The 12,321-nt window shown below is 39.6% G+C and overlaps 1 protein-coding gene across 1 annotated transcript in view; it reads left to right on the forward strand.

Annotated features, from left to right (window-relative positions):
• LOC126397159 (contactin-associated protein-like 4) overlaps window positions 1-12,321 on the forward strand; it is a 108,168-nt gene that overhangs the window by 75,326 nt on the left and 20,521 nt on the right. Inside the window, exon 16 of the mRNA XM_050055715.1 lies at window positions 6,773-7,012. Within this exon, the coding sequence (XP_049911672.1) occupies window positions 6,773-7,012 (240 nt within the window). The remainder of the gene's footprint in view (window positions 1-6,772; window positions 7,013-12,321) is intronic.

The raw sequence follows: 12,321 nt of genomic DNA on the forward strand, positions 1-12,321 counted from the left end.
ATATATAACTGAAACTGAAAAACAACAACAAAAAAACGTTCAGGTCAGGTCAAAGAGCAGTGATACCATGTGATGTGCATTGTATTAAGTTGTAGGGTATGCCTGCATTTATTTCTTTAATCAGAACACAAAATGAATTTCCACTTAGCTATAATAAAATGTTTTCTGACTAAGACTGACAATGACTTAGTGAATATCTTACTCAATTTTATCTGATTAATGGTAAAACAGGTCTCTGTTCACATTCAAAGGTATTTGTGTGGGCAAACTGATGAAAATTAGTCTGTTGATGACCACAGTGGATTGTTCAGTCATTGTAGAGCCAAATTAATTCAAATTTACCCATTGAACGGGTCACCTCAGCCATCACCACAACAATTGTCCCCCTGAGAAATTTGGCAGGAGGTGCCACTGCAATGCCAGCATATTATTTTGGTGACTGGGCTGTTAATTTTGCATCACATAAGTCCCACATGGGCAGCTGTTGAAGTTCAAGAAACCAGGCAGCTGCATATGTCGAATTGCAGTAAACCTCATCCTAAGAGTCCTTTACAACCCAACTAGACTGAGGAGCTTAGAAAGTGGGAGGTGGTGTTAACAAGTGTTGCTAATATTGGCTGTATTGATGAAAAAAGTCTCTCTACTGGAAAAGCAGATGCTGAGTCCATGCCCTCTAAATACTGAATCAATAATTACCCTTGAGTAGTCTGTAAAGCTGCACCTGCATCTGTACAGGGCCCAATTGACCTGCAGCTACATGAAAGCAGATGTGTTACGTAGTCATTAAAAGTTGGGTAATGTTTAGCTCTTATTTTGACAAGCAGCTAAACACTGCAAGAATTTTACCCTGTAACACACTGACTTTGGCACCTCTTAATAGGGTCCAACTTCTCTGCCCGGCAGTAAAGGGGATTGTTAAGGGCGCCATTATCCATAGGGGGCGCCACAAATGGGGGAAGAAGAAACCCTACTAAATAATAGAGAAAATAATATGGAGGTCTTTTTTCTGGGTCCCCTTGTTACACTTTACCTGCTCTCTGGGGGAGACGGAAGAGTTATCCGTCATCACATGAACCCTGAAACACACTGTATTATTGTCATGTCAAAATGACAAAAGCTCTCTGGTGTCCACTCAATTACCACTACACCAGTGAAAAGAATGTATGTGAAGAGAACGAAAATGAAAAGCAACATCTGTGTGAAAGTCAGCAGGAGGACAACTACTTACCTCTGAGCAGCCGGTGCCTGCAACTAAACAGGTCACGGAAGTTGCATTGATTTACATTGTGAAATGTTCAGATTCTATTCAGTAAAATGAGTGTTGGGTGAAATTAAATTCTAATGTCCTCATGATGTGTTCAATGTAATCTTGTAAAATATAGCTTTTGGCAAGGAACTTGAATAAATGCAGCTGTTTGAAGGAGCAATATAAAATAGATATTGAAGAGGGAATTATGATGTAACATATGAAGTAAAAATGCTTTTCATGTGAAAGAAAGTTACATTATAGGTTGTTTCATGAATGTGTGTTATTGACTCTGTGCTCAGTTTGGTGATAAACGTGCAGTACTTTGTCTGTTGAGCTGCAGCAAACAACTTTTTGGGGGGTGGGGGAGGGGATATGGTGGTTAAAAAGATGTTACAAATGTAAGGTTTAATTTTTAAAAAAAAAGGCTCAGTAATTTCCTTAAACAGCCGGATAATGTATTTTTAAGCGAACATTACTCAAACAGGAGCAAAGAGTGCATTTGTTAGGGACTATTTTCCCATGTGGACCGATGCACATTTGGTGCTCCAGTGAGTATTCCTGGCAGCAGGACAGTGTGTGTGTGGGATTGACTCAAAATAAACTACAGTGGCTGTGTTCATTGTTGTAAAGGATATGTCACCCAGTGCAATACTGTGACTCACTGATGTCATTTTGGAAAAATATAAACATTTTGAAATCGAACTGTGACAAATTGTAGCCATCAGAGTAAACCATAAACCATACATTCAAGCTGATTCTTTGATATAGAAGGATAGATTTTGGGTCAACTTTTCAACGACCCTATTTTTCTGTGTTCCTCTCAACTTTATCATTTTAAACTCTCATATCTTCACTTCATCTCTTCCACAGACTGCCGCAGTTATGTTTAACCTCTTGCTCTTATCTGTCCAACTGTGTTTGAGGAGATGAAAATCCACTTTGGGTTATGAGGCTTTATCTTTCTGCAAATATTATGGACATTTGTTCGTTGTAAACACACACTACAGAGAAAATAGACCATCAAATGTTGATTAGATTGGAGAGATGCAGAGAGATGGAGCTGGGCATTGATTGGCTGGCTGCGTTAAGATAATAATCCTCCGCGAGCAGCCAGAAAGAAGTGACCGCGAGTTGTTCTCCTTATATGGGCAGCACTGTCCCCGTTGGTGTTTACTGGTGATGAAGGGGGATTCATAGGTTTGTATGGAAATGTGATGGGATTATGAAATAGACCGCTGTGGGAGAGGGTGTTTGTGTTTGACAAAGACATGATTTACTGCAAAGCAATATGCATTCCTGTGTGTCTCCTTCCTTGTTTTGGAAAGTGGAGGGCCATGTGCTCCACAAATTGTTATTGTTAATCTATAATGTTAGCAGCCTCCCTTCTGTGAAATCATAATTCACAATACTGCAAAGACAGCTATATTGCTATGAATAGTGTGTCCCATTTGTAATATATAAAATTGCCCTGTATGACTTAATAAGACAGGGTATTCCATAGTTTGAATTAATAAGCCGTAATATTGCCTTGGGTGAATTTATATGACACAAAGTTATTCTGGTTCAAATTCATTTATTGCCAGGGGAAGGAATTAATCCGTATACACACTATAACACACATCCTTGTACGAGCTTAAAATAATAATCATATTGATAGATATGCGTTGTTATAGTGTGTGTGCCTGATGTGAACAGATATTTGAGTTTATGTCCTCTTGCTTAGTTGTTAGCAGCCACGACAGCAGGGCTGGTATTGTTCTCACCTTGTGTGTGTGTGTGTGTGTGTGTGAGTGTGTGTCATCATGGCAAAATGCAGTCCTGGAGACACCTGCTGTAGCTGGAATTACTACAGAAAGCATTTTAAGTAGCCTGTTTTGCCAGGTGTTTATATATCTGTCATGTCTGACTCACCAGATGTAGACTTTGGCCATAAAGCTAGGAGAGGAAAAGAGCCGCCGAAATCAGCCTGCCTTCTTCTTTCATTCCCTCTGCTATCTGCGTGTTACTGTATTCATATCCCCTTCACTATGGGAAACAACAACAACTTTGGAGCTAACAGCTTACACGCTGAAAATGGCAAGTTTTGACAAAGATTTGGATCGTGCCATAAGGCATATCTGCTTTGTTGTTTCGGTGAATTGTTGTAAAGATCTACAACAAATAAAACAACTTGCGAACGCACCTCAGAAAGTCCCAGACTCCGTCTCTCAGGGTTCTCATGCCACATGTTGATCTATTTACTTACACGGCCAGTCGGAGTTGCTTTGCCACAAATTTTAAAAAATGTTAAGAGCTTAAGTATAGTCATGCTTCACCTCTAGGGCACCAAGTATCAAATTATGTTTGTCTTTTTTTTATCACTAAAAGTTGAATCACACAGTGACATAAGACTGTTAATGTTTTTTGTCATGTTTTCTTTTGGGGACCCATTTAAATGACAGTGCTAGCCTCCCTATGTGCAAATGTTCTTCCAAAACAAGCTCAACCCTGTCACTATTTAGAAAGAGCAGTATCACTGCATCCTTGGCTTAACGCTGCCCAACTCAATTGTGATTGGTTTAAAAAGACAAAAACAAGCCAGAGCGGTTTTTCCCCTTTAGCAGAAAGATAATCAGTGATTCCAGACCTTTCTATAGCACATAGTGTTGTGGAGACAGGTCTGGCTACATGAGACTAATGTCTTTCTGACATTTAAACAACATTTCGACAGATTTTTTTCCACTGTGATAGTGTCAAAACTGTGCAAGTTGCAGTCATGAAACGTTGCAGGCTTGAGATCAAAATAAAGGCGGAGTGAAAAGATGGATGAGGTCCAAGCAGAATACTGGAAGTATCAGGGGTAGGAAGTAGGGAAGGGCCATGAATCACTGCTGGTGTGATCACATCACAAATTTACTTTAGTTTGTGTAATTTGTTTTGGAATTTATCCCTGTTTCTGTAACAACCTAATTTTTGTGTACTTGCACTGTGTATCTTGAGAAATCAGTTAAATGACTAAAATATACCCACAGTGTTGCAAGACCAACATGTGCATGCTGGGCCTAGCTAAGATGCTCATGGTGGAATCTTGCCATTGTCAACTCAACAACAAACCAGTGTGTGTGTGTGTGTGTGTGTGTGTGTGTGTCATGGTAATATGTGGTCCAGATGAGATGAACTGTAGTCAGAACTGTCATTTTCAGTATTTTGTTCGGTGTTTATATGTTTATATGTGGAGACAAATGTTGTCACCACATTAGTGTTGCGGCTGTGCAAGAAGCAGTAATGAAACTTTAAAGGTGTACATTTGAGATCAGAAATTAAGGCCAAGATCGAAGATGGTCATGGTCCTAGCAAGGGGATTGGATGTAGGTGGGGGTAGGAAAGAGCCCACATTTATTTGAAGTCAAGGATCACTGTATTTGTTTATATTTACCAGTCATTTTTGTTTCATTGTCTGAGTTTTGTCCGCTTTTCTGGTTAATTCTAGTAAGGTTACACTAAGGAAGGCAGTTAGCTCTTTAAAACTGAAAATCAATTGTGCTCTCAGGCTGCAAATGTCCTTCTGTGCAGTTCATGTGTAGTAACAGCAAGATGTTGCTCCGCTTTTGTATACCCTGATATTTTATTGAACTTTGCGAAAAGGTCTAAAGATAGTCTTTAATTTAATAACTCTATCATATCACCATGTTTATTAAACACTATAGTTCTCTTGCTTTGGCATATTAACACCATGAGCTGAGGTTAAAGTGTCTGACGTCCTGTCAAGGTCTTTCTTTTGACTCCTACAGGACTTGTTTCTCTGGCAGTTCCTGTCCTTTTTTTCTCTCTTTGTTAGAGCCTCTGTCCCTCATGAGTCTGTCATTGGTTTTTTAACCACAGTGCGCTAAAGATTAGATCATTTTTTTGCAGTCACAACCAATATTTTCTCTAAACTCCACAGTCTATTGTAGCTGTTGCTGGTTTAGTCAGTATTTAATAGAAGTTTGCTGTGAATGTGTTTTATCCAGCGTAATCAAATTTTTCCTCATAGAGCCGTCGAGAATGTTTAATTAAATTTCTCACTCTATGTGCTCTTAATGTGCCGTCTGTGTTTAATAACTGACTAGAGCCTCACATAGGTTAGAGATTCAGTGGTATGAAAAGCTTCTCTTGCTGAACATTTGAGGCTTTTCCAGACTCGAACTGCGAGAGTAATACCCTGCCAATTCCAGTCTGCAAGAACAATAACAACTGTCATGCGCGGATATAAAATAAGACGTCGCCAGCTTTGAACTCCGGGAGAAATGTAATTTTGCCAAGTCTAAACTCTGTGAACAGTGTGAGGCTGCTATATTAGAATGTTAATTATCAGGTGAAAGGAGGAAGAGTCTCTTCTTCTCGCCTGCTAGTGGAGAGGATGAATATCAGACACCAGATGGCTAATCATCCACACAGTTAGCCAATCAACAGCCAGCACAGTGATACAGGCAGAGTGTCAGTGCCCTGCGGAGCAGACATGGCCTCGTTGTACTTTAATGGCAACATGTGCCTGTCAATCATAATTTACCTCAGAGAAAACAAAAAAGGTATAGATTTACAATCTATACCTACTACCCCCAATGACATTTTGTGCTATATTCAAATCAATTGGCCCCTTCACTTCTCCAATTAGTATAGCTAAACAGATACATGAGATCAGTTCAATATGTCTGAAACACAGAGACTGATGAAAACAAAATGGCACTTAAACATATTACAACTAGGCTAAACATTTTTTATTTCCTTTCATATTATTATTAAACAGGCCTCATGAAAAAAAGTCTCATTAAAGCTTCCATCTGTTCAAATAAGTGAATAATTTTATGTTGAATGTACCATTATCTCAATGATTTGGTGGAGATAATGTTTTAGGCTTCCAAGCCGGTGACAGCCATGGCTGGAGTCGATATGTTTTCAGGTTGTCTGTCTGTCTGTCCATCTCGCCATCTGTCCCATTCTTAGGAACGCGAAATGTCAAGAACACCTCAAAGGAATTCTTTGAATTTGGTACAAATGTCCACGTGGGTTCAGTGATGAGCTGATTAGAATTTGGTTGTCAAAGGTCACTGTAAACATGCCTATCCCAGCTGATATTGGGCGAAAGGTAGGCTACACCCTGGACAGGTCGCCAGACTATCACAGGGCTGACACATAGAGACAATCATTTACACTCACATTCACACCTACGGACAATTTAGAGTCACCAGTTAACCTAACCTGCATGTCTTTGGACTGTGGGAGGAAGCCGGAGTACCCGGAGAAAACCCACGCTGACTTGGTCCAGACAGACATGGTTGTAAACTGCAAGTGAAACTTGACGGGTTCCAGGAGGCATACAACTGTCAGGCTGTAATTCTAGTTTAGTTTATAAAGGCACATAACAGGGATGCTCTTGAACACATGACGATTGGGCAGGTTTTAATCTTTGATTGGGCGACATGGTGTCAGTTAAATATGGGGCACTTCCCACTGAGTGTGTTACTACTAGGATATCATGTGTACAATATTTGTTTTTGTTGGCAGGAGGAACTGCATCAAGACAGAAAGGCTTTCTTGGCTGCATCCGCTCTCTGCAGCTGAACGGAGTCACTCTGGACCTGGAGGAGAGGGCGAAGATCACCCCAGGGGTACGACCAGGGTGCCCTGGCCACTGCAGCAGCTACGGCTCCCTCTGCCAGAACCAAGGTCGCTGTGTGGAGAGAGCCAATGGTTTCTCCTGTGACTGCAACCATTCAGCCTACACTGGAGTCTTCTGTCACGAAGGTACATATATTCAGAAACACACTGGACACTTTCTGCCAGTAAATACACAGATCCAAGGACTAGAGCCCCTTCACTCACAAAATGACCATTTTATATCAGTTATTCACTTTGTGATACCTTGAATTTGTGAAGTAAATTTTGTTATTTTCTCATGCCTCACCGGTGGAGTAAGAATCCAAAAACTGTGAACATTCTTGATGAACTGCAGTAAAGAGATCTGGGTTTAACAACAAAAAACTACATCAAACATCCTTTTACAAACCCTCACACAGCTCATGCAGTGTAATCCAAGTCTCATTTATCCTGTTGTGTACTCAGTATTTCCCCTAACACATGCATCTGCTAAAACTATGCAAAACACTTCTACATAAACAGTCACGGGCAGAGACAAGCAGCGTGCCTGCATGTGTTTGAACTCTGCTCAATAGAATGTTTGAGTGTTGTGTTTGGGAAGCACTGGATAAATGAGGCTTGGATTATATTGCAGGAGTTGTGTGAGAGTTTGTAAACGGATGTTTTGATACAGTTATGCTGCTGTTAAATGCACCCCCCCTTTACTTCTGTTCATGAAGAATGTTTGACATTTTTGGATTCTTTGGTCAGTAAGAGACAGCTTTGCTCCTGTTGCCAGTTTTCCAAGTCATGTCTCTGTCAAGCTACTGCTTTCTTGAACTTTCATCATAGTTACAGATAACATGATTTCTGATGTGTAAAGTTTTAAGTTCAGCAGACATTTTAAGAACCCACACTTTCCAGACAGATCCAATTATATTTGACGGACAGACTGACACACTGGACGAAAAGACCCGAGAGAAACCGGTCTGATATTATCTTGAAAATAAAAAGCAGTCTCTCCTCTGACTTTAAATTGGCTCATTTAGTTTTCTGTCCCTACAATTGCCCTGACAATTTAATTTCCTTGTGCAAAAGAGATGATAGGCTAATTTGGATGAAGTTCATTATAGGTTTTTGTCTAAGGACAGCAGAGTGGGCTATATGCTATAAAACTGCTCCAGATATGCTCCAGGTAAAGAATGAAATAGGGGGTATAAACATTAAATGCAGGTTTTAAAGATTATATTTATGCTATAACTGTTTTTAAGTATCATCATTATAAGCAGTGTCTATTACTATAATAAGGGACTGAGGAAGTCTCTGGTCGCAACTATAGTTGTAACTTTTAGTAACTACAGCAACAACAATAATTAATTGTGTTTTTGTGTTAGTCAATATTGAATTCTTACCCTAATACCTTAATTTCTTCTTCATATGTCATATTGCACCTTTCTCATATGGTATCAGCATAGCATTAAAATCTTGGCTGTTTGATTTGAAGAGCAACCTATTCTGCTGCTAATCACTGCATTTTAGTTTGCCAGCTCAGCCTGTGCGTCCTGTTCGGAGGCTTTCCAAACAAAGAGGAAGACATTTGTTTGCCAGTTAGATGTAGCAGTCACAGGCAGAGAGATGCATTAGTCAGACTCACAGAGGAATAACACACCTACATCAGAAAAGCCACATCCACTGCGACGGTATCTGAAGGTCCAGTCACTGAAATGTCTCATTGTGACATCTGGCTTATCATCCCTTGTTGTTTGTGTAACTAATGAGAAACAAAGGCAATTGTTCACTAAGCCTCGTCCCCCTTAGTCACAACTGCTTTGCCTGTCAAGCCTTTCACAGTTTATAGCAGATATGTGACAGATTTAGCACTTGATTAAAAAAGTTTGTTCTTTATTTCAGACAGAGGAAAACAAAATCAAGCTTAGCTGGCAACTGTTGACTTTGCTGGCTCAAATAACAAAAGTTGCTTGCCTATTAAAGGAACAGTGCGTACAGTTTTGGGAGATTTAGTGGAATCTTGTGGTGAGGATTGCAGATTGCAACCAGCTGAAACTTCTTCTGGGTGGAATTCCTTTAGTATTCATTGTTCGGGGGTATTGTGAGCTGAATTATCCACAGAAGTCTCTTACTCTCCAGAGTAAGCAGACCAGGTGATTAAAACCAGTTAAAACACTGAATAAATCAGTTTCACGTTACAGAACAGGGTTTCTCCAACATCATTTGGTACATCACAGTTGACTGCTCGCCCAGTGCCTGCTATATGTGCTCATCTTTTTTTCTCTTCCAACTTTTTTCTCCCTAACTTTCTGATCCAGACATTAAGGAGGTTTTTATTAGGAGCCAAAATATCTGCAGAGGTCTTCTTCTCTTCAAAACAAATGGACCTGGTTATTTAAACCAGTAAAAACTCTGATTAAAGTAGTTTCACGTTACAAATCAGTGTTCCTCCAACACTGTTTGGCATGTTGAAGACTGCTGCTAGCCTGGCCCCTGGTAATGTGGCTCACCTTTGTCTCTGATATCTTGAGANCCAATCACAGCTTTTAGAAGACTGCATCACACCTAGCAATGGGGTCAACCACACCTCCTCACTAAGATAAAAGTTTCTGTCCCCTCCTTGCTCAGAGTTGCTCTCAGAAACTTCCTGAATCACTCTTAAGCTAAGATTCCTTGCTAGGAATTTTTATGCTAAGTTAGGAGTTCTCTGAGAAGACTCTGAGAATCTTTGTGAATACGGGCCCAGGTGATTTAAACCGGTTAAAACACTGAGTAAAGCAGTTTCATGTAAAAAACAAAACAATAAAAGGGCTGGTATCACGGAGGGGCTGCAGTGGCCAAAATGCAAAAATGCAAATGGCCCTTTTTAGAGCCTGTGTTTGATTTGTCCGTTGTGGACTACTGTAGAGACATGGCGGTAAAACATGGAAATCTCCGCAGGTGAGGATGTGTATATATAAACCACTCATTCTAAGGTAATGAAAACTCAACAATTCTTATTTTAAGGCGACTATACAGTAAAGAAAACATACTTATATTATATTGCATTTCTGCCAATATATAAATCCCACACACTGGACCTCTCAGCAAACTTTAGCTTCATAAGTTTGTTTTAAAAAAAATGCTCTCTTCTCTTTGTTTCCATCTGACTTTGAAAACAAGAATCCTCTAAAAGTGTCTTACATATGCACTTGATATTGTGCCAAAACACCATAGGCTAAATCTACATGTCTCAAGCAAAAAAGCCTACCCATTTGGTGATCCACGTAGAAAACATATAGATTAAAGAAAAGGCACTGTTCTTGCACTGCACTGCAGAACTTATTAGTTCTACAGTTTGAAGTATATGACAAAAGAAGAATCTGACTGTGTTGAAATAACCCTGTTGTACTGAAAAGAAGGATTTAGATTTTTCGTTATTGCTTGTAGTTTCAAACAATTTGTTCACTTTGTAGTTTGAAAGAAAAAGGATTTTAGGATAAGGACTAACCAATGTGTTTGGCAAATGTAATAATATCTTGGATAGTATGGCCGGGGCTGCTTGAGTGTACTCAATCATCCGATCGAGCAGGAGAGCCACTAACTTTAGCCCACCCCCTGATATAGTAGCATCCAGGACACATAATGGGGAAATACTACTCACTGTAGATATGCTATTTTTCCATGTACCCCCACATAATTATGTAGTATGAAAGGCCCCTGTTCTTGGAGGTAATGCTGAGTTACTATTAGCCAGACATGCAATTGTTGCAGCTTGGCATAAACTGTTTTGTCAAGGTACCGTCACTAAGCTATGATTGGACAATCACTGTTCAGATGAAGAGTTAGCAAACAGTCAACCAACCCAAATTTGAAATATCCAATATTTCTCATATGCATTATTTTAAGGATTACCTCAACTCTTTCAGACATCTAGAATAAAAACTACGGCAATAAAACTTGAAACGCAGCAACTTCTGATTCCTTTGTCAGCCAACAGACGGGTTTATTTTAAAGCTTTACACAACACAATTATTATGACCCATCTCTGGTGCTTTAATGAGGAGAGGAGAGCAAAGATCAGACGGCCTTCTGAAGAGGATTCTTCAGTCAGCAGACATTAGACTGACCCTGACCGTCTCTCGATCACTGCCGACACAGCTCGGCCTCTCAACGCTCATTCTGAGCCGGTCATAATGAGCCTGTTCTGTCCTGAAGGTCAAGCATCGGGATTATCTTAAAGGACACTTCAAGCTCACCATGCTATTGAGTCTGCCATGTGATGCATCAAGGGCTTGTTGAAGGGTGTTGAAAGTCAACATAGTATCAAACTCAGACAGTGCTGTAGAAATATGTTGTTAAAGGAATAGTTCAACATTTAGGTAAAGATGCTTATTTATTTTATTGAGAGTAAAAAAGAAGGATTGCTACTGTCATATCTGTCTGTTCATATTAAACAGATATGAGAAAGCAGATAAGTAGGGCTGATCCCTGGTAGACCCCTCAGTTGACTGAGATTCTTCAAGTCAAGCAGCAGGGATGTTTCAGTCCGTCTGTCATTAAAGTAATTAGCATGCATTAGCTCATAGGGCTAGCTCAGCTATTATGTTACGTGAATTTCGCTGTCACCCTGCACATCCAGCAGAACTTTATTCAAACACTCAAATTGTATATGGAAAAAAGGAACAAACAGTCAAATATTCATATCGAACAGCCAAATCTGATGCGACGAACATAATGCTGACTCAGGTACAGCCCTATAAACAAGCACATTTCCAAAGAAGTTTAACTCTTCTTCTAAATTGCAAACAGCTTTAAGTATTAGAAAGTTAATTTACCAGTTAAATTCAACAACTAACAGAAGAGGACATCCAACAAAACACATTTTCGTTTGTTTTTTTTTTACATGAAATTGGCAACAAATTAGGCTGAGCTGAAAAGTCAACAGTTGTTTGGTGCATCCAAAGTCCATATTAAGGAAATACTAATACAGTACATGTGGTTAAAAGATCTGCTGATATTATTTCAACTGTAAATACATTTTATTTTATTTCCAGAACATTAAACATATCCACCTTATCCCCAGCCCCCATGATACCCTACATGAATCATGGGTGCAACTTCCAGTGTCGAACCAGAACTGGCTTTGGTAACTGAACACTTTTTGGAGTGATTTGGAAATAAAACACATGGAACACACCACCGGCGTCACCTTAGACAAGATAACATGATATTACCTCTAATATCTCTGACAGCCATCTCAAAGCATTGGTTGTTTCCATTTAAAACAAGTGTGTTAGCGATTAGCTTGCCTTGCTCCATTTGCATATCGTTAAATTTAACGGAGCCCAAGCTAGTTCATGGTAAACATCTACTTCTAATAGACGATTATGATTTCTTGCGACTCATAAACAGACACTAACACATTCGGCAAACATTTAACATAATTCAGTATTAATTCTAGCTCCATGTGAAGTGAATAAACATGA

Source organism: Epinephelus moara, chromosome 10, assembly GCF_006386435.1.
Source record: "Epinephelus moara isolate mb chromosome 10, YSFRI_EMoa_1.0, whole genome shotgun sequence".
Classification (NCBI taxonomy): Eukaryota; Metazoa; Chordata; class Actinopteri; order Perciformes; family Serranidae; genus Epinephelus; species Epinephelus moara.